Genomic DNA, 24581 nt, shown 5'->3' with positions numbered 1-24581 from the left:
TACCAGTTTCTATTATTTTTCTATCAAAAGAGAAAATGAAACCATACGTGACACTGAATGAAATTCTAAACGTTCAGTGTTCTGGATGGTTGACCAAAATGGTCAACTTAAAATCATTAAGTGATTATGCAATTTGTAGTTGATCCATGTTCTTTGTTTATCTTCATTTTTTTCTCCAATTCCTTGCTTTCATTCATGACCAACTTGAGCAATGTATAGAAAATAAATGAGAGGATGCAACTGACTAGTCACAGAAACATTAACTTCAAAACCTCAACAACAAAAATAATGCTCCTGCCCCAAATCAAAGACTGGTCAACCTACATACGAAGAGTTCTATTTTTTTCCCCTGACTACGTAAGTTAAAACTATTGTTCTCCTTTAGAGACTTGAAACTATGTAATTTATTTTCTATGCTACAAAAGATTTTAAATAATCTAGGTAAAACTGAAACTCCAATAAAGTCCTGCTTTTTCAATGAATATTAAGTTTGAGGTGGCATTATAACACAAATATTTGTATATCTATATTCTTTTTCCTTAAAGGTTCCACTGAAATATTTCCGTACAAGTAAGATAAAACAGCTCAAATTTTCTCACGTGAAGGTACTGCAACAGCAATACACAAATGTCATCCTTAGTGTGGATTACTGTATTCACATAAGGTCCCAGGGCAGAAAATAAATCACCACTATGCCAATGCCACGGAGAGAACAGACAAGATTATACCATTTTAGTTTTTTGCCATCAAAATGGATCACCCATAGTAACTAACTTGGTTCAAATATCCTATTTTAAACTTCAGAATTATGAATGTGACAGGCTTACTCTATAAATGGGAAGATCATTCCATCATGTTACAATTCTGAATAAAAAGTTCCAAAAGGAAGTAAAGGAGGGAAACATTCAGTAAGAGTCATCTCCATCTAGTGACATTACCTAACTTAATTTTCACAAACTCCCTGTGGGATAAGTAAAATTAACACCATTAAAATGAAGAAATTAAGGTTGACATCATTTCTAGTAAGTGGTAGAACCCAGGTTAAAATACACATTTATCCTATGCTAAAACCCATATGCCTTCAATTAAATCATAACTTCAAGAAAAATTGTGTTTGAGTCTCACTGATTATTGGGAAACAAAAGTTTGTTTTTGATGAAAAGGAGTAAATTATCTGAGATCTACACTTACACTGAGAAATGGAAAAGACATTTTCCTGGGTTGAGCTTTTAATAGAAATTATAAAAAATACTTAGCATTCTACTTACCTACTCAAAATTAAATACAATTTCAACATTAGACGTGTCAAATGCTAAAAATATTTAGTATGGCTGCGTGGGAAAAGTTACATATCTTCTAATAAAACATAATGATCACAACCACCAGTGAAACTGTGTTAAAAATTAAACTTTAATAAATGTTCATTAAGTCAAATGCAAGCTCTTATTTAATAGGAAAAATGAATTTATCTTAAGCTCTAACTATTGAATATTTAATGATCAGGAGTAAGTAATGAAGTTTTACACTATGACATTTGTATTTTATGTGAAAATGGTGCTGTAAGTCAGTGGTCAGCAAACTAGGACCTACAAGTCAAATATAAATAAAGGTTTATTGAAACACACCCACACCTACTCCTCTGTGTTATGATATATGGCTGCTTTTGCAAACAACAGCAAATTTCAGTAGTTAGATACCATAGAGCCCACAAAACCGAGAATATTTACTATATGATCCATACACAGAATAAATTTGTCAACCACTGCACACCATCATTACTCATATTTATTCCTTAAATACATATCTGTATATAATGTATGAATATTCTAAAGAACTCCACAAACCTAAACAAAATTACAGATCACTCAAACATTAGTTTCAAATGTTTCTATCTCTCTTCATATAGGATTGAAATTCTAAAGGCATCTATATGACAATGTTTCCCTTTGGTTATCTATATATTGCCAGTGTTTCCTTTTTCACTTATTCCATCCAAAATTCTCTTTTGGCTTTTTATATTTTAAATCTAAGTTAAAGAAAGTAACACAACATTGTAAATCAACTATACTCCAATAAAAAATTTTTTTAAAAATCTAAGTTAAAAAGCTCCATATCTTCAGTTCTCATTTCTTTCTTTATTCAACCTCCTCCTTCCTAACTCTTCCCCTCTACTACATTAGAATTTTTAGCAAGAATATTATACAATCAAGTAATAGAAGACATTACTCAACAGTTGACACCAACCACGTTTTCTCCCAGTAGGAAGTGGGAGAAAAGGTTCTCGCTTTTAGGAAGCCATTTATTCAAAGAATATAAAATTAGCTATGTTGTACAACCAGGTATAGGTACAATCAGCTAATGGACCAAAATAACAGAAATACAGAGACAGAGACAATGAAGAAAAGTTTCTACAATTGAATGAATTCCAAAGTCTGTTGAGAACAGTCTAAGAAATAAGTACCATAGTTTCAAATTCCAAACTACAGAGATCAAAACTGCACAGGTCATAATTTTGGAAGTAGAACCTCTAAATGTCAGTATCTTTATTGTATATTCACTACAAAATACAAAATAAGCAAATGGGGTAGTGACATATTATTTAAATCATATTGTTTATTGAAACTTCATTAATTATTTTATCTATTTTGATAGAGATCTAGTTTTAAAATTTGGAAGACTAGTAATGTGAATATTTCAAATCTATACAAATTTCATGTCTACTGCTAATTTTTTATAAAGGTCATTTTTGTTCTACAGAAAATTTTAAAACTATTATATTTTAAAGTAAATTTCAGTATAACATTTTAAAATTTCCTGACAACAAATGTTAATTTATAAGACATAAAAAAATTTATAGGATGAAGAAAAATGCCAGGATGAAACATTAAGTCAGTCTTTAATGCATAGAAGAGGGAAAAAACAAAACAAAGCCTCTTCCTGCCTCAATATTAGAATGTATTTTTAACATCACATATAACTCTCAATTTAACAGAATTTGGTATAAATCATGAGAGGAAATCAAAGATTAAAGAGAAGGGATGGTATGTTAATCTCACAGGATACCTGCACTCTTCACACACCATCAACTATTTTTCTTCCTGATTCAATTTCCTTGGTCAGCTGCTAATTTCATGAAGGCCCTAATTGGGACCTGTTCTGCTGCACTCCCCGCTGAACTAGCCTTCTTGCCTTTGGAGACTCGAATAAATTCATGGATGAAATAGAAGTACATGTGCCTGTGAGGGGGAGGTGCTGAGGATACATCCTTTTTGCTGCCAATATTTAAGTTTCAGTGCTGCTCCAGGGGTGGCGGCAAAGGGACAGTGAGAGAAAGAGTTATGTAGAGAAAGCTTGTTAATGATGAAATAAAGCCAGAGATCAATTTGGAAACACTGCCTCATCAAGTAAAAGACATCTTAATAAAACAGCAAGTTTCTCTCTGGAAAAAGGATATATTTTGGGCTTATGGATGAGTTTCCAATGTGGTAGCAAGAACACAGTTAATATGAGAAGCAGAATTCTATATTCTTTCCCATCTGAGCAATTAGCTATGGAGTCTGTTTTTTTTAAAACATGAATCAGAGATATTTTTTAAAAGACAGCTAAAATATAGTTATTTTATTTATCTATTATATTTTAAATGACATAAGTAATATTAAATGCCTTTCAAACTTATATTAATACATTTCAATGTTTTATTAGAGAAAGTCTATATTTTTAAAAAATAAATGTTGAACCAGTAAATCATGTCAGATGAAAATTCTAAAAGATGCCATATGGCTAACATAAAGTTTTTTGAGGTTTTTAAGGATTATGAAATTTTTCAGGTACAGAAAAAAATGTTGTCATTTATACTTTTTCTATCTGAGGTACCTAAGTTTTAAATAAGAAACACTCTAAGAATTCAATCATTCGATTCTCTTTTTGAAGCAAATTACTGGCTTCAAGATTAAATCTCAGAGAACAGAAGTATAAAACTCCTATATATCGTTTAAAATAATATTAAGTTTAAAAATAATATTTCAAGCAAGTCATATGAGACAATGTCTAAAGATGACTTTTTCTAAATTTAGATTCATGACTCTAATTATCATACAATAAACATGTACTTGTATTTAGAACTTCAAGATTTACAGAACAAAGATTTTAACAGTTTATTATAATGTAGATTTGAAGAGAGAAACAATACATAGAAAATAAAGCTAAATCATTCATAGTTATTGCTCTTCCTAAGGCATGTTCATCCGAATTACCAGAGAAATATGTTCATAAATGCACACAGCTGGAAGCCAAGACTGACAATTAAAAGAGGTGAGAATATAAATATATATAATTTTAAATTATATGGTTAGAAAGTTTCCTTAGGTGAACAAGTCTTGTTAAAATCCGTGTTTATAGTATAGAACACCACTGACACACTCTAGTAATGTAATTATAAAACATAACCACTAGATGGAGGCAAAGTACTTACAGTTGGTGATGTAGCAGCAGAGAGCAAAGGTAAAATTCCTCCACAAGCAATGATGATGTTGTCTACCATTTGGGAAATGAGGTGAATTGTGTTATGTACAAAAATAATATTTTCATTGCTATTGACAAAATCCATTACAGACTTTGTGGAATGGCTAAAATAGCAGAAAAACAAAGCAGAAATGAACATTTCTTTGGCTTAAGAATAAGAAGTTTAGATTTTATTTATAATGCCATTTTTAAAGTGAAAAATAAGAGCTAGACAAATTTAAAATGGAGTTATTAGAAAAGAAAATAACTTACAATTGAGATGTCATATTACCAAAAACCTAGCATTCATTTCGGCATGGATTGTGTGTGTCCAAGTATAATAATTTATTATTTTGTTTCTGCTTTTAAAATACAGTGTATTAACTTGATTCAAAGACATATGACTAGGTCAATGAATTTGGCTAAAAAAATTTATTTTTGCAATAGCTGGTTGTTTGGTATTGAAAGGCAGAACAAGTGAATAGTTAGCTGACAATCTGTTGTATCACCAGACTGCAGCTCCTGCTTTGACCAGCTGTACTGAAAATGTACACTGCTAGCCACAGAAGTGATACGATAGGGGAGTATAAATGAGTCAGTAAAATTCAAGTACTTACTGAATAAAAAAGGAAAAAAGACCTCAAAGGTCAGCAGTGCAGCTCTGCCATACAAAACATTCAATATCGATTCTCAGAGAAATACACTGCTTTAGTTTGGTATCAGTCAAGAATATGAACTATTCTCTAACAGAAAAAAAAGAGATTACTCCATGATCAAATTTAAGTCAATGATCCTCACCTTTTAAGAACTGCAAAATATCATCTACTACATCTTAGATCTCAGGATGTTTTCTCTTGTCCTAAACATTAAAGTACTATCTATCTTTTACATTTTTTAAAATTATGTAAAATCCTGTCTGGGAAATTTTATGAGAGTCCATGTAAGAAAACACAGAAAGACACACACAGTATTAAGGGACGGAAAGTTGAGTATCATTCATTTGGGGGATACTAATATTGCAGTTAGTAAATTACCTTGTATCTCTCCATACACTGATACTCATGTCAGTAGTAACGTATTTCATGGTATTACAGTCTCCTTATTTACCATCCCTAGGTAACTTAGCATATAACATTAGCAATGGAAAGACCATTGTTTCTATCACATAAGTAGACTAAGGACAAACTGACCAAATAAAATCAGAACTAAAAACTTTCTATGGCAGACACTGATTGCTTGCATGACAGTTATTCCTTATTCCCTGCTAACACAATCTAGATTTTGTTCTATTATTGAGCTACATCTGGTACAGGAAAGATTGGCTTCACCACAGCTACTAGGTTGGTAACCAGTATTGCTCCATGGAGGCCAATCATTATAATCCCATTCCCTTTTGCTGGTGACTCAGAGAATAGCATATGATCCGACTGACACATGAGACATAAGAAGGAAATTTCTTGAGGGGCTTCTTTTAGAAAAAAAAAAGAAGAAGAAGAAGAAGAGAATAAGAGGAAGAGGAGAAGAAGAAAGAGGAGAGAGAGGAGGAGGGAGAGAGAGAGACAAGGAAGAGGAGGAAGGAAGAAGGGGGTGAAAGAGGAAGAAGAGTCCTGCCCTCTAGTTGGGGTAAGTCTCCTATGTTGAATTGATTCTGGGAGCTGAAGCAGCCACCTTGAGTCTTAGAAGGATAACTAGGAGAAGCAGAGAGACTCACTTAAGTCCACTGTTAAGAAACTCACTCACAGTCCATTGTGCCACTGATTGTTCAAGTCACTGACGGTGGGGTACTGTTACTGACAGCCATCAACTACCTAACTTATCTGCATGAACATATGACACTCTCATAACTGATTAATTTGTTGCATATTTGCTATTAGAAAATTAAACTGAAAGTGAGGCAAGGTAATTTTAAAATTTATGCAGACTTTGTTTTCTTTCTTGAAATTTATTCAATTTATTTGAACTGAAAAAATAAAACAACTGAACTGTTCTTTTCACTGTTTTCCTTAAATGATTATATTTGAAATGATATTCACTTACTATGTAAATGGTATAAGCTCTAAAAATAGACATCATAAGCTGATTTTAAATTTTATTTTAGCACTATGTGTTAAATCTTATCACCAAGAATAAATGTAGTACATGGTATTAATTTTAACAGGGAAAGATAAAAATGTAGAAATTTATTTGAACCAGTACTGAACCTTTTCTTGGTTAAAACTCTTTTTTATAATAACCTGGCAATGCCAGATTTCAAAAATTGGCTAATTAACTGTCTTAAGCCTAACTTCTTGGTTAGCCTTTAATCTGACCCACCCCAGGACTTATAATCATTATGAACATATTTATGTTTATATAAAAATGTTCAATGTTTGATTATTTTTAATAAATTTAATTTGTGAGATTTTTAATGATATAATTCACTTATTAATCAGTCGATGGCACCAATTTAAAATATTCATTTTTCAACTGAAAGTAGTCTTATTTATAGAAAAGAAGTATTTCTACCTCCTCCAAACATGTACATCTGTTTCTAATGCAAATAGCAAATCGGTGAGAAGTCGCTGGTGCATTGGAGACCATTTAAACTCAGGAATACGAAACATTGTAGTGCGTGGACCTGGGCTGAACTGGCGCCGCTGTTCCTCAGTCATTGGCATTCCTCGAAATCCTAAATCAACTCGGAGATCTCTGTCTTGTTGTGCGATAGACCGACCCTGAACAGCCTGGAGACAGAAAAGGGGAACATTTGTAGAGTGAAAAAGAAACACCTGATTTCAAAATGAAAATAGTAAGTACAGTTAAGTGAGTAAAGCTTTTGCATATGACTTTAGTAGGTTAGTATATTTTACATTTATTATTCACCTGGTGATTCCCTGCACAGGAACCTTTTTGAGAAGAAAAGGCTATTATTATTATTTTTATTTTGCTGCTTCAGAAACTAGGCAAGGTAACCTAATACTTAAGTTTAACACCAAAGTTCACATTGAAAACCAGATCCTCTCTAGCCCTCTTTATGAGTCTTTACATTAGACCACATTTCTTCCTTATAAAAGTGATCCTATACTCAAAGTGAAGAATACTGGGTATATGCCATCAACTAATTGTAATTAGAAACACAGGATTAAAAGAAATATTACTTGTACAGATTCAAGTTAACTTCAAAGTCTATTTCACTCAAAATACTTCGATTTAGAAAAATAAATGCCTTTTATATGTTAGAAAACCAGATAAATGCCTGTGAACTTTGAGTGAAAACCAGGCAAGCCTAGAGATTATTATGCTCAGTAAACAATGCACCATGCTTTCCTTTATTTTAAACCTGGACTTAATTCAGTATTTCCATCCCCCGCCAATTATCACTGTAGCACAACTGCCGCAAAAATGGAAATGGCAGTATTCAGTAGAGAAAAAATAAAAATATCTTTTCCACACACAGAATATATTTTCAAAGATTCTGAGTACAAAGACACTAGTGAGGTATGGTTTACTCTCTGTAACATAACTCTAATGGACACATGTTAAATGATTCTTCGATGACATTAAAAGGTGAGTGGAAAACCCAGGCAACAACAACAAAAAACAAGTTCATAAAGGGTAAAAGTTTTTCTTCAATTCTTAACCATAAGGTATTATTTAGTCTAGAAAATAAGTAAGTATAAACTCAGTGCTCAACAATTAAAATTCATATCAGAAAACATCATCTGCTTTTAGCTTTAGTATGGTGAGGCCCAAACTGCAGCACTAACATTTCCTCACCACCAAGCCTGAGAATCTCTAATTTTCTCATACGAATCCCTCTCCATGTGGCTATAAAGAAAATTCTCACTGTTAATAATTCCAAATTTTCTCAGCCATATTACCTACCTCACAGGGTTGTTGTGAGGATTAAATCTGATAACATATAGCACAGTGCCTGGAACATAGTAGGCACTTGATAAATAACAGTTCCCTTTTCCCTTCCCCTTCATTTCATTTATCAGTTCAATCTGGGCTCCAAGTCCTCTTTTCTATAATCCACAGAACAGGGTTGGGCCTGAAGCTCAAAAGGTTAAAATTAATCAAGTATTCAGAATGAAGATCTCGAATACAAATGTGTAAATGTAGTCACAGAGCCATAAAATGTTCAAACTGGTAGAGACCTTAAAGGTCATATTTCAATCTGGTACAACCTCTTGCACTGTATGAGAAAATTCAGGCCCAGAGAGGTTGAGCAAAGTTACACAGACAGAATGTGGCAGAGTTGGATACATGATTCAGTTATTTTAAATTTCTTTTATATATAGAACCACACTACTCAATTCCATAAATTATTATTCTACCATAATTAAATATAAACATGGTGTGACTGGTAAGAAATTACTCTGCTTTGGTGCTAACAGCTCCATATCTATTCAATGCATCTTTAGAACACATGTAGGATGACTTACTTGCGTCGTAGCAGTGGTCTGGATTTTACGGATTTCCTTTCCTGATTCTTTGCCATCATCCGATCTCTCAGTGTCTGAAATTACACTTCCTGCATCAATATTTGGCACAATTCTGCTACCAGAAGATTCAGTTTCCAGAGTCGTAGCAGTCATTTCAGCATACTCTAACCCTTTAGATGATGACGCTAAGTCTCTTTCAGAAATACTGCTCATTCCATCTGAAGTTGTATGGATTTTGAACTCTTTTTCTTCTATTATACTTGATGTACAAGTTAAGTCTACACTACCGGTCATGTGAGCAAGCAATCCAAGATCATCACCAACACCAAGATGTACTTGTGTGTCCTGAATATTTGGAATAATGTGATTGCCAGAAAGTTCAGGAAGGAGTTTCTCCTCCTGTTTGGGTATTTTATCAAAGAGAAATGATGTGCTACTGTTGGGAAGTTCATCCTTCTCATCTGCTAATGTGATCAATGGACCGTTATCCTTTTCCTCATTTTTTTTAATGATACCAACACTTCCATGTACATTGTTCTGGAGTTTCTCAACAGCAGCACTGTATACATTATCCAACAAAGATTCAACCTCCACAAGAGCACCATTCTCTCCACCTACTAAAGTTTCTGGTGATAAATCCATATCATCAAGCTTCACTTCTGTTGCTTCCACTTTCTCTGCTTTTATATCAACTAAAAGATCGTGCACTTCCACGTGTACAGCACTTCCCGGTCTATCTGAATTTCCAAGAATATCATCTGACACTTTTGTTGACATGAGCAAGTCTCTACTGTCTGTGCTGACAGGGTAATCTGTCTCACTTTCTGGGCTCTGGCTTTGTGAAAGGTCTTCTATCTCTCGAATTTCCATTCCACCTTTTGCTCCTGTTGTCTGCGATGAGAGACCAGAGATGGTGCTCACATTCCCTTTCTTTCCCTTTTTAATGTTTTCCTCCTCTTGTCGCTGATATTCTTCATACATTTTAGCTAGGTATTCCTTATGTGCTTCATAAGTGACCTTAGGAATGGATAAAGAAAACATTAAGGCATTTTGTATGTATTAAGAAGAAAAAAATGATATAAATAAAATTATGATAATAGCAAAAATGGTGCAAATAATTTTAAGATTTCAAACATAGTGCATATTAATCCTAAGACAAATGCTTAGTTTCATCAAGTAATTGGAATATCATCAAAATAGTCATATACGACTTATTATATGACTTGTCCAAAAACACACAGTTAGGTAAACTAGCATTATTAAAGTTTTAAATAAAATGGTATTTTCTTTTAGGTGAAGTATTTCAATGTTACCCTAGTTAATATGCCAGCTGAACTCCTACATATTCGGGTTATTTGAGCTAAAACAGAGAACTGGCTAATAATATACAATATCCAAAGTACTATTACTACATCAGTTTTCTATTACTCATATGTGTGACTATTGCAACAAGTGAGGTAAAAAAAAAACACAACACATACCTATAAATATATAGTTATAAAATGTTAAAACATTATAATTTTATCTTTATATAGGCTACTTTAGTTTGTTACTTTACATGGGCTTGTTTGGGAATAATCAGTATATAATTAGGAATAATCAATATATATTTATTGCACAAAGATTTGCAATGAGTTTCCCTATAAAATACTATTTTCAAACTTATTAGTGCAATGATAAAAGTGAGGTGCCAATATATTATAAAATGTAAATTTGTAACAGGAATAAAAGGTTTTTAAAATTAAAAAAAGTTCAAAATCCTTCCTATAGACACATATGATATTGATATTTAAATGATACTATGACAGAATTTTAGGTTGAGGGACCTTTCTTTGAAGACTATCTTAATATAAAACCCCCTTATTTTACAGAAAAGGAAATCAAGTCCCAAAAGCAGGGGTTGGTAAACTATGGTCCATGGGTCAAATGTGTTTATCACCTGTTTTGGTAAATAAAATTTTATTAGAACACAGCCATGTTCATTCGTTACATATTGTCTATGGCTATTTTCATACTGCATGACAGAGTTGAGTAGTTGCATCAGAGGCTGTACGGCCCACAGAGTCTAAAATATTTACTATCTGCATCTTTAAAAACATTTTTCTGCACAAAAGGATTAAATGAGTTTCCTAATGCCACGAAACTGAATTGTGGCATACATAGATTGAATCAAAAGCCAACAACTTCTGACACCCATCCTTTTCCTATGACACCACAAGATGAGATATATTAACTCTGAATTTCCAGAATCTAAGGTGTACATACTCTAAACTTTAATTGACTACTTCCTTTCACCAAAAACCAGACCATATTTAAAATATAAACAAACATAGATTCTTATCATTAAAAATAAAGATAATGCAATTAAAAACAACACTAAACTTAAATACTTTAAACGTATTTATTATTCATTTGGAAATAAAAACAAGTTCTGATTACTTTAAAAAGGCTTAAAAAGTACATATAAGACTCCGTTTCATGAGTAAGAACCAGTAGGGATGTCTGAGTTAAAAGGCTCAGATGCCAGCTCTCAGATCTGCTAGAAAACATATGTGGGGGGTGTCTCGAGAGTGTAAACTTCCTAATTTATAAACCTGAAGTTTCAATTATAGGGTCCCTAAAATACTTCAAGCTTTAAAGGTGTATGAACCGAGAGAGAAAAACAAAAACAAAAACAAGAACGGAAAAGAAAGAAAATTGGCATAAAGGAATCAGCCATAATGCAAGATGCCCACAAGATGGCACCAGATGAGTGTCTACAGGCATTTAATCCACAGCTGAAATCCTGATGATGTAAAATGTTAAATCCCTTGTTACCTTGGAGTGGGCTATTGAGAGTGTATCCACCCAAACTCTCCAGCCTCCCCATTCATATTTGATTGCATGATACAAAAGAATCCGGAAGATATTGTAGACCATCTCCGTAATCTTCTGTTCCTCAGAATTTTTAGGATTGATATAGCCAAGAGAAAACATCCAATCCTGCCACACTGAACACTGCAATAAGCATCTAGTGGGGGGGGAAAAATCATTAAAAATTCCTAAATTATATTAGAATTTACTATTCTGAAGTTGAGATAAATAGTGAAAATATGATCTGACTTAGATAAAGCAAGGTATACAGTCATTCTGCATATTTAATATTTAACCCGGAATGACTTTTCCCATTCTTCTACTTGGAAAAATCTATATTATCATTTAAAATTGCCCTCCCAACTCTCCCAGTGAGATTTAGCTATTGTTTCGCTACTCCCTCATCACATGTAGCACTCACAAGGTACTTAACATATTAGAAATTAATCATCGCTTCACTGTTATCTTTCCCACTGAATTGCACTAAGACTGTACACCAAGACAACCTGTGCAGCACAGTGCTTTATACACGGCAGACGTTCAATCAGTAGTTGTTAAATTTAAGACTCATGCAGCAACCATGGCTTCATACTGTACCCCATGTCCTAGCTAACCAGCTTTAGAATGCACGACAATAATCAGTTATCAGACCAAGCTGAGAAAAGCATAGATGATCTCAGCAAATCCAACAACATCATTACATTTAAACTACTGTTGGTGGTAGACAGTTATCAGGAAAAGGGATAGCATATTTTAAATAAGGATTTTTGGATATTTATGTTTATATATACAGTTAAAATATAATAACCATAAAGTTAAATAAAATCATATAAAAATAAATAAAAGTATGCAGATTATATAAAAGAAACAAATGCCTTTTCTAATGATTGAAAGTATTTAGCAAAATAGGAAAGATTTGACAATTTTTTCTTTGAAAGAGATTGAAAATAAAGGAGAGAAAATAAGATTAGTTAGGAAATAAAGTTTTGTTATAGTATTCAAACTGCTTACCTTCTATTCTCCCGGCTGTTACTGAAAAGTTTTATCATATCAGATAAAAACAAACGACGAACTTCCATCAGTTCTGCACTTGGTGTAGAGTTTTTTAACAAAGTTGCCACCACCTTAAGAATCACTGCAAATGAACAAAAAATTATAGTAAAGATTTATAACTGCATCATATCTTCTGCTCAAACAATATTTACTGATTTTCAACTAAATGCTTAGCACTATGGTAGGTGAGTTGTAAGTGTCATAAATAAAACTATGTGAACGCCATACTGACTGAGGTGGTTAGCAAAAGTTTTGATTTAGTTTTGATTTATTTTCACATGTTACCATGTTACATGTTACTACTGCATTACAATAAAGAATTGCGGTTTGCTCACTTGGATTCTGAATTTTCACTGTAGAATCTGGCTCTGGATGTGGTTTGTGTACAACTTGAGTACATACTTGCTCTGTCAAAATCTGAAAGATGAAGAATTTGAATTTCATTTAGAAAGTAAATTTATAATTGCAAATTATAGATATACAAAGACTGCAAAAAAATGTCAATTTGTTCAAGTCAAAAGAAGCATCTCTTCTAAGGGTCTTCTAGTGAATTCCACATACTTCTAAACTCTTTAATTGTACAGTCTTCAAATTTTTACAGATAAAGACAAAACCAGGACCAATATCTATAGAAGGAAAGATTAATTAGGAACTCCAAGAATTAACTCTGTTTGAAATCACTTTTCAGTATACATCTTTAATACATTTAAGTTGTGAACTGTAAACATTTGACTGTTATTTCATCATTAATTTAAAAAAAAACTTAGAAAATCAGTAAGTAAGAAAATAATGTCTGAGCCTGGGTCCTAACTTCAAGTGAAGTGTGATATGGGAAAAATCTTTATAAAAAATGTGGCTCATTGTCATTTACCAATGAGTTTTTTTTTCAACTTCTTTCAAATAACAAAAAATGGCAAAAGTTGACCAAATAAAGGAAAGGCAGACTCTAAACCATTTACTAATTTTCCCACTAACACTCAGGCTCTATGAGTACAGGATTCTTATACATCTTTTTCACTGCTACATGCCTAGCAATTAGCAAAGTGCCTAACACACTGCCAGCAGTCAATAAACATTTGTTACGTTTAAGAATGGATAACTTAATTATATATAAAAACAGATATATGACTCTTCACTGTATTTCAGGCTATAGCCTGTGTTTGCCTCTATTCTTCCATATATTAAAAAATCCAATGAGATTATACTTAATAAAGATATCATTTTATATTATGATTTAATTTCCTGTGTAGGTTAACATGCTAAGTTCTGAATGAAACTTTTTAAATAGTTTAACCCAAAGTAAGATACAAAAACTTTGAGGAGACTATAAAACTTAGTTGAGAGCTTAGTTGTACATAGCTACTCGTGAAAGTTGGGGATGGAGAGTAAATTAATCAAGAGACAGGTATGATCCTTTCAGATTAGAAAAAGATCATGACATCCAGCAGTGGCATTTTTCTTACCTTTCTGCTCAGTCTTAAAAAAAAAAAAAAAGAAGATAGGACATTTACTTAGGTGTATTAAGAATGTATATCAAAAAGGTATTGACTTGAAATAAAAACTAACCTACTATTATTAAAATGATGAATATAGGGCACAAATACCCCTTTCTTCACTGCCATACTTTTCCTGAAACAAACACTTCCTTGTTTAAACAGTGCCTCAGAATTTTCTGAACAGAGCACTAGAGACATGCACTACTCATCAGCTGGAGCTGACAAAAGGGATAAAAATTTCTTTGAAAACCATATACCAAAGAACAATCAGTGGTTGGTATATGCCTACAAGGAGTTTTCACACCAACCTGCCCAAAAAGTCCTGGTGTAGACCTACAGCCCAGTCAACAAGATCCCAAGAATTCTGGTTACAAATACAGAGATTCAAAATAACTGCAGACAAGTTTGGAAAAGACTATGCCATACTCTTCTATGATACAGAACTGTCAAAACTTTTTCACCCCAAAAAGTAGAAAGCTCATTGTACAGAAAACAAAATTTATCTCAAAGAACCTTCAGTTTTATATTGTTGTCCTTTTAAACCCCTATTTGATCATCTAAGAATGAGGGTAATAACTGCCTTGCCTATCTAATAAAGCTGGTAGGAGGATCAAATAGGGTTCTATATGTAAAAGTGTTTTGAAAACTATATGTCATAGTTTATTTAAATATGAGTTTAATTACAAAAATATATTTAGAAATTCAATTCAGCATGTATTTATAAGAACCAGTTATGTGCCAACATTCTGCTACATGTTTGAAATGGGAAACATAGTTGCTAGGTAGAACTATATTTCTAGAAAAAATTATTTAATCAATATTGAGGAGACAGGCTCAAATCCATGCTCCTATGGTAGAGTGTCTGTCATTAAGAACCTATGTGAGTTTTAAAAGAGGGGGAGGGAAATAAATAAGGAGACAAATAAGGAGAGATGAATGTAGATATAAACACTTAATGAAAGGATAGGATTCAAGATGGGCCACGAAGTTTGACTGGACTTGGTTAGAGACATGCATAGGAAATTAACCCTGCCCTGCACCATAACAAAATAGGATGGAGGGTTCAGAGCCAGATACGGACATGAAATCCAATGTGTATTTAACCCTTATAGCACATCTCAATTCACACAAGCTCAATAGCCAAATGTGACTAGTGGCTATCATATTGGACAGGGCTGGGAAACAACGAATTAAATCATGGAGGTAACTTGATAAATATGCTATTTATGGACACAGACCTGAGTCCAGCATTATACATTTAAACATTATTTTATAAATGGTATTATCTCGTAATTCATGGGTCACAGAAAGACTTTAGGCTTAAGCAGGAGCTACTGGAGCTTCCTCTCTGACCTACTGACTTCCCGGACTTATCAAGCATAAATCATTTTGGATTAGTAGGCTCGACTTATGAGACAGGAATAGTACTGGTTTATTTCTTAAAATGGTAAACTATTAACCCCACTGTTACATCCAACTGCCGCTGTAGGTATTCAGGGGGTCAGAAAACCTTTGTATTTATACAGTTTGGACAAGCTCTATTACTTTTTTGACTCTTGGTTTCTTTATCTGTGAAAAGAATGTTTGAATAAGATGATATTTAACATACTACCTACACATAAGAGTCTATAATTTTGAAAAAAAGTTCTATTATGAGATACTTAAAGGTTTTAAAGTTACTACCACTTTGTAAAAAAACCTGTGTCCAGTAATGTTATACCCTTACCGAAAAAGATAAAGTAAAAAATATACATTAAAAAAATCAGTTCATTATTTCCACAGGAAACAGCTTTTCAGATGACAAGATCCCATACCTGACTGTCTCTGTCTACGGTAAGTGTTGAACTGAATTATAGGAATAGTGTGTAAAGAGAAATAGTAAATCTAAACCTACAAAGTAAAATTAATATCACAATATTTAAAAAAAGCATTGGATCAATAATCATATATTGTTGTTCAGACAGATCTACAAGTATATTAAATAGAAAAATCTAGTTTTGTCTTTAGGAGACATATTCTACAATCTAACAAAAAATTTTAAGTGTATTAGGAAGTGCTACAAATCATTAAGAAAACATAATTATCCATAATTTAGAGATGGAATAACAAAGTAAAACTAAAGCAAATAAAATGTAAGATACAAATTTTACAAATATTATAATTCTCAAAAAAATATTTGTATAAAGAATAGCTTTGAGTAATTTCAAAGAGGATTCATTAAAGCCAACTCATTCCATTATACGATCTATAAGAATAAATTCACCTCAGGAAACTAGGAGATAGGGATGGTTTTTCAATTAAATTTTTTTTTGTTTTTAGAATAATTTAAATAGATTTTTAGATCTTCAAAGCGTATGCAATGTTGTCTGACATATCCTGCTAAAAACTCTAAATTACTTTGTCCTTTAATATTTACTGTTTATTTTATCATAGGCATCTTATCAGATTTAGAATTTTAAAGATCACAGTGACATAATCTTTACAATAATTGAACTTCCAAACACTTTGTGAAAACCACATATTCTAAAATGTTATCAATACGGTAGGTTTGACAGAGTTCTTTACTATTTCTGTACTTGATTTTATACCTTTCTACAGTTGTAGTAATATGTGTTCTGATACAATGCTTGGAGTTAAGGTAATTTCCTCAAACCAAAAAAGAAAATGAAGATAAAATGAGCTTTCAAACTGCAGATTATCAACCAACTAATTCTTGCTAGGGGTACAGGCCTTGGTTGATGTCCACATAGTAAATCAAACTCAAGTTAGTTGAGTTTTCTTTCTTTAGTTAAATTTCACTTACTATTTGATGAGAATTTAAGTTCGAACCTATCACTTGAGTTTTCATTTTTTTTGGGGGGGTGGGGGGATCATTGGGGATGAGTTTTAATTTTTTTACAACCAGATGCCACTCTCCGAAATGATGCAATCTTTAAACTTTGGTGATCTAGAATTAGTCATCTGCCATCCTGCCACTGATATTACAATTTGATTTGTTAGTAGTAGTAAACCATCTGTTGAAGTCCCTTTTACTTTTTTGTGGAATCAACAGTGCTAAACAATCGTACCGTAACCATCTTTCTTTTTTGACCTTTTGTACACGTAACTTTTCTTTTTAGAGTATCATACTTAACTCAGGGCCCTTCATTCCAATGAACCATGATTATTTTTCTACTTTGAAAGCCTACATTATTGCCAAATTGGTCAGATGGAGGCCCTGAAAGTTAGTTCCTTCATTATTTCCAAATCTCTGCAACATCCAATATCCAACATCCAGTATCAGAAGATCCAAACTTTCCCTGACCTTCTCCACCTATGTTATGGAATCAGAGATAAAATCTGGACACTAAAAGAGTGCCTATGGATATAGATGGTAGTGCAGATGCTGCTGCACTTGCTGTTGAGCCACTTTTCAGGAAGACGAGTAGAATTACATATGCATGTATATATACATGGGACATTTTCTTATTTTAAGGTTACAAGCACATGATGATCTTTCAAATTCAACATATAATGTTATGTGGAACTTTTATTTTAATGTAAGGTTTCATTGACTACAAAGACTTTCTACTCTATTAACACTAATAGGTCAAAACAAGCAGAGGGTCAGAAATTTGTGGAGGAAAGAGAATGATTAAAAAACATATACAGGCATCATTGACCAGAGCAATTAGTAGGTAAGAAAACCAAGGTAAAGATACAAGTTAAACCAATAGGGAAGAGATATGGGGATATATGTACATGTATAACTGATTCACTTTGTTACAAAGCAGAAACTAACACACCATTGTAAAGCAATTATACTCCAATAAAAACGTTAAAAAAAAAAAAAAGATACAAGTTAATCAGTATTTGACACTAGCATTCAGAACCCTAATCTGATATTGCAGCAAAGTTTTGATTCAGAGGAGGACTTTAATACTGTCAACTGAAGGTAGATTCTGATGTTTTTTGCCTTATGCACATATACTATGAGAAATGCCTATTTTATGACCATTTATTAGCGGTATGACATAGAGCAAATTATTTAACCTGTGAGCCTCAGTTTGTCTGTTTAAAAAGGCAATAAAAATACCAGCTTCATAGCAATATTGTAAGGATTTGAGATAATGTATGTAAAGTACTTACCAAGGGGATTATCATAGGACGTACTCAAAAAAGGCAGTTACTATTATTAGGGAAATATAATAATATCAGAATAAAGATGCTCTGCATAGGATAGGCCTTTCTATTAGTGCTTATTCAGTTCTGTAGGCAAAATACTGGAGCAATACTAAAATATTACTATAATTTTAAAAAAGCAGCACTCTGGAGGGTAAAGTTTACAAATCATGTAATTTGAGGAATGACTGACACAAAGTAGGAATATTAAGCTTAGATGAAAAAGACAAAGTAGCCAAAAGAGTTTTCTTCATTTATGTAAAGGGCAGCAACTCTTAAATTTACTGATGAGAATATAAAACCAGAGGTAAAAAACTTATGCCCTGTAGGCCAAATCCAGTCTACCATCTGTTCTGTAAGTACAGTTTTATTAGACAGCCACACTCACCTGATTCATATTTTCTATGGCTACTTCTGAGCCACAACTGCAGAGCTGAGTAGTTGCAACAGACAGCGTATATAGCCTGCTACTATAAACTGAATGTTTGTTGTGCCCCCCAAAATTCATATGTTGAAACCTGTATTTGCTATGGCTTTTAGCACAACTAGAGTTTCCTTGTATAACAGTCACAATGTTTTGCTATCTACATCTATAACAAAATAATCCACGCTCCACTGTATGTTAAAGTGTGAGATGTGAAGTCCACTTTTCTCCTGTTTTGACATGATAGATATACACTGTTATTAAAAATATATATTAGGTTGGGCAATACAGGTGGTATGTGAAACACTGTCCAGTTACTGCATTGTACCGAGCAGCAATGTGAAGATGACAAATGTTCTCTGTCACAAGTACTCAACTCAGCTACTATAATGCAACAGCAGCCACTGGCAATACGTAAGGGAATGAGCATGGCTATGTTCCTACAGAACTATTTATGGACACTGAAATCTAAATTTCATATAAGGCTTACATGTCATACATTATTTTTCTTTCGATTACTTTCAACCATTTAAAAACATAAAAACAATCCTTAGCTCGAGGCCCTACAAAGACAGGTGTTTATAGTTTGCTAATCTTTGCGCTAGAGAAAAGAAGTAGGACCTCTGAAAATCAGCTGCAGGAAAGTAAAATGAAGGTTAATATAAGAGAACATTCCTAATATTTTACTGGTATTTAAAATGAGGTAGTACACACATTTCACAGAAAATAATGAACCCAATTTGTATGGCCATCTGTTAGAAATAATTAAGAAAAGGATTTCTGAATTGAGATGATGGGATCTAAAGTTTCTCCAGATACCATTTTTTAAAATAATTCTTACCTACATTTTATCCCAGTCTCAACTCTAGGTTAATGTTAGTAGTTGCTACATATCAGAGACAGAGAGAGGGAAAAGCGGGGAGGGTAAGGGGAGGGAAAGAACAAATAAATAATGCATAATGGGTGTGATTTATGTGAGAAAAACTCTGCAAAGCCAATCAGCCAACCCATACTCAAAGAAAATGCCTAGGCCCAACATAAGAAGATTGGCAAATAAATGTACATGCATATGTTTTAAACAAAATTTTAAGTATGTGTTCATCTTTTTTTTTTTTAAAGGATTACTGCCTTTTTAGATTAACTGACCAACTGCTATTCCAATCACATAGAGGGTTTCCACTGCACACATTTAAAATTAGCATCACACATTTTAAGTTTTTACCTCATAAAGTGTGTTGTACGTGGTGACAGTCACAGTGTTTGTATGCAGCATCAGCCTCTCTCCAAGAAGAGTAAAAAGACTGTGGGTATGCATAATTTCAACTTTTCTCCTGGAGAAACAGGGGCAAAAAATAATTCATACTAGGAAACACACTGGATTTTCTAATCACATGATGTTAGGATAAACAGTAAAATCTATAAGCAGATACAGAATTACATAAGTAATGTTTACTAACTTCCATCTATTAAATGACAGTTTATAGCATAGCTGTCTTCTAAAATACCAAGACTACTATTTAAACACTTCTCAGAATGTCCGCACAAACTAAAACATTAAGTATACAAATTATAAAACATTGTATAAATGTTGACAGCTATAATTTTCAAATTTCTAATAGCTATTTAGGAGTTATTTTCTTAGGTTAAATTATTAGTTTCCCTTAACACAGAGACAACAGAATTTTCAAATCCTTTCTGTCCAAAGTCTATGAAATAATCTATGTAAAACTTTAATAACAAAAATTTATAAGTATGGTTAAAACTGAATAGAAAGCAAAATAATTCGACAGAAGTAAAGGGAACTCATTACTGCTTGTATCTGTGGCTCATTTAACTGTTGGCCCATTTAACTGCTCCCCTACCAAATCCATACTTAGAATAGAAAGCTCTATTAAAGTCCTCCTGGAACACTTAGCTCTAGCCCAGGGAATTACTACATGCCTTTCATTCATGTCACTTTCTTAGAAGTCAAGATCTGGAACTTCTTGGCCCCCAACGCTCAGTATTTCATTTCTTACCTTGATTTTCTATTGTTCCCTGTGTGGATTTGGCAACTATAACACAAACTGACTAGGAAATCCCCAAACGTTTGTTCCTTTCTTCCTGAGCCCACAGCTATACTGTAATTCCAGCCTCTCTTACAGCTATGTGTACCACTGAGTTCTAGCCAATGGAACCCGAGAAGAAAAGCTGTGGATCATTTCTAGGCCTGGGCTACAGAAAACACACTCATGTACTCTTCCATGCTCTTCCTCAAGGCAGCAACACAGGAGCCTTATGATGAAGACACAGAGGTACCAGATGAAAGAAGCAGCCTGGGTGTCTAAAGCACAGCTTGAAGAACATCAACTGCTGAGGATACCCATTTGGATTTTAAGTGAATAAGAAAGAAACTACGAGTTTGGTAAGTTACTAAAACTTCACTGTTTGTTACAGGAGCTATTGCTACCTTAATTAATGCACAAATCAAATAATGAACCATTTATCTGGGCACCACTCACCTGGAAATCCTCTCTTCTAACATCAGCCTTCAAGCTGCACACTGCACAACAAAAGAGGCAGGACAGCTATTTCCCCGCACCCAATCCTCCTCAGCCCAGAGAAGGAAACAGCAATTACCTAAATCCAAAAGGAAGCTAGGGCAAGTGTCTAATGGCTGTGTTTGTAAAACACTTAAGTAAGACTGGAAAAAGTCAAATGGTCATTAAAAAAAATAATAATAACAGGACAGATGGATATTTTGAGATTATGAAGGGGAAGGCTTTAGTCTCTTCCAACTCAAGCCACACCTAAGGAAAGGAAGCCTGACACTTTCATTTGCTCCCAATCAAGAAAAACAAATGTCAAAAAAAAAAAAAAGAAAGAAAAACAAATGTCAATGTATATCTCTTGATATATCTCTTTGATACAGGGAGCTGGTAAAAGTCATTTAAATTAGGCTATCTGGAATATAGAGTAATTTCTTCACTGGGACACCATAATTTCAACTACTAAAGAAATTCACGCTCTCTTGCCTATCTCCTCCAAAGTAAATGTTTACAGAGCAGCTTAATTCTACCTCTTAGGGGGACTTGAAGAATACTGCACATACCAGGAAAAAGATGAGTCAGCTTCCTCTTGCAGTTTTCTTTGAAACAATGCTCACCAATAAATGCTGTCTCACAGCAATCAAGAGATAGGCAAAAGTGGCGTCCATCATTTCAGGCATGAAGTGGGCATGCTGGCCCCGTACATCACGTGATTTTGTTTCCCAGAGGACGTCTAATGAAAGACCCAGCTCTATGTATTCAGTTCAGAAAGGCTTCACTAGGGTATATATTCGAGAAACTAACAACTTGAACCTGTTTAACTTTAAGACCTAAATAGACTTCAGACTTTAGTGCCTAGCTGCTTTACCTTTTAAATTTTATAGGATTTCTGCCCACTTGGATTGAGTGCAATCTATTTTTTTAAAAGAGTAACCTTTTAATCTCATACAAATTACACATGTATTAGCTTACTAAACATTCCATTAAAAACACAACCTAGGCTTGAGGTGCGGGTCCCGGGAAGGGGGGGTAACTGCCCGGGGCTCGCACGTGGAGGGAGCGGGCAGAACGCTCCCCAAAGCCGGAGGAGACTGCAGGGACTGGGTGAGGGGCTGGAAAGGGGGTGAGAGGTGGAACACAACAAAACAAAACAAAACACACCCTAATTTCCTTCTTCACAAAACACGTATTTTGGGGGGGATGATCAAAAAATACTTCTTGTAACAAATTCAGAGAATATGTTGGAACAGGACAAAGAAAAAAAAGAAAACCCATAATTCTATAACCCAGAGATAATCATTATAAATATCAGTTGATGTTCTTTCAGACTAATTACATTGCACATAAGTATATGATAGATAGATATAGATGATATCAATACAATGGAAATAATTCTACATAAGATAATTTGTAGCTTGTCACCTGTAAAACAACAACATATTGTGTCTTAAAATTTCAGTTATTAAATATAGTTTATAACTAGAATGTAGCATAATTTATCCATTCACTACTGTTGGCCATTTATGTTTTCAAATTTTTTTCTACCATAAACAAAACTTTGCCCTTTTACATAAATCCTTCGGCATATCCGTGGTCATTTCCTTAGGATAAATTCTTGTAATGAAAATTATACGGTTAAAACTTTTAAGTTTAATTTTATTTTATGAGACTTTGAAGTTTATGACCTCCAAAAATATGTACATTCATACTCCAACATCAAGGTACAAATTACCAGCAGTTTCACCAATCCTATGTATTATAATAATAATAAAACAGTCAAATGCAAAGATTAGGGCTTGGGGAGAAAAGATGAGAGAGGAAACATGGTTTGGGGTAAGACTCTCCAATTCATAAATTAAACAGTTTTTTGCTGCTAATTATTGAATAATTCACATTTTAATAATGTTCCTCATATCTAAACATACATACATTAGCATGTGTACCTGGGGTTGCTATTCACCTCTTTTTTTAGCTCATTCCTTAGTATAAGGTCTACTAGACTTATCACAATACACACTCATTATACTTATTTTTTAATCTTTCACTGACTTTTTTTTACTTGTTTGTTCGCCTGAGTTAGCTTTACAACAATTTTTGAACATTTTTAAAGAAAACTTGGAATTTTTATCAAAACTGCATTAGGTTTATAAGTTCAGTTCATTACAAATCTATCTTTATCTAATTGAGTCTTTCAATTAAGCTACGTGCTATAGCTCTTCCTTACTGCAGCTATTAAATTTTTTCATGATTTTCAGGAAATACATTAAAATATTATTTACATTTTCAATTTCCTTTCTAATAAACTGAAAGTAAGATCATTTTAGGCTACTATTCTATACATTATTCTATAGTTAAGAATCATTAGTTATTCAAATAATGGACACTATTATACTTTTCAAACTCCTTTAATCTATCAGGAGAATTGTACAATTTTTTGAGGTTTTAACCTAAATTTCTTCAGCCTTTTACTTTGAGGTTAAGAATGGATAAGCTATAGGAACTCAATAATACATGCATCTGTCGGTGTTTATGAGAAATTGTATCAAAACACAACTAGGAATTAAATGACCACAGCATGGTTCTGTTGAAATATCAGATAGTGATTACTAGTGAAGCAAAACAGAAGTATGTTCTGTGCACCTGTACTTTTACCTTGTTTATTAGTGATCTTACTCTTCCCACCTTTTATTTGATGGAAGAAGTAATATGTATATGTATAGAGAACCCAAAAAATAAGTATTTAAAAATATTTGTAGCAAAATGATGTTATTACCAAGGACTAGAAGTGAATATCTTGTATGTTGTCATAACATATTTTCTTATAATTACTATAATCTGGCCTATAATTCTGAAGGCCCTTCTTCATTCCCAAATTTTTTCATTTTATATTAACGAGATGTGAAAAAGTTTTATCCATTTTATTGATTCCTTCAATAAAATCACTCTTGTAGTCAGTGATCCCTTCAACAGTTTTTGTTTTATTTTCTTTCTTGATGCTAGTCTTCATCTTTATTAATTTGTACTTCCTAGCTTACTCTGTTGTCCTTTAATCAATGCTGTAATATGAGTATACATTCCTATCATGATCTTTATTCTTCAATATTGGAAGTATTTACTTCGGAGTATGTTTTTGCTATGA

The 24581-nt window shown here is 33.1% G+C and overlaps 1 protein-coding gene across 8 annotated transcripts in view; it reads right to left on the bottom strand.

Moving 5' to 3' along the window:
• Positions 1 to 24581, bottom strand: part of NBEA (neurobeachin) — a 602800-nt gene that overhangs the window by 416071 nt on the left and 162148 nt on the right. For all 8 annotated transcript variants that reach the window (XM_036831611.1, XM_036831614.1, XM_036831612.1 and 5 more), the window contains exons 18-24: positions 20137 to 20245; positions 13169 to 13250; positions 12792 to 12915; positions 11745 to 11937; positions 8928 to 9944; positions 7006 to 7223; positions 4472 to 4625 (exon numbers count right to left, since the gene is read on the bottom strand). In XM_036831611.1, coding sequence (XP_036687506.1) covers positions 4472 to 4625; positions 7006 to 7223; positions 8928 to 9944; positions 11745 to 11937; positions 12792 to 12915; positions 13169 to 13250; positions 20137 to 20245 — 1897 coding nt within the window. The remainder of the gene's footprint in view (positions 1 to 4471; positions 4626 to 7005; positions 7224 to 8927; positions 9945 to 11744; positions 11938 to 12791; positions 12916 to 13168; positions 13251 to 20136; positions 20246 to 24581) is intronic.

The sequence above is a fragment of the Balaenoptera musculus genome, chromosome 18 (assembly GCF_009873245.2).
Source record: "Balaenoptera musculus isolate JJ_BM4_2016_0621 chromosome 18, mBalMus1.pri.v3, whole genome shotgun sequence".
NCBI classification, from domain to species: Eukaryota; Metazoa; Chordata; class Mammalia; order Artiodactyla; family Balaenopteridae; genus Balaenoptera; species Balaenoptera musculus.
This window is presented reverse-complemented; position numbering and strand designations above follow the sequence as displayed.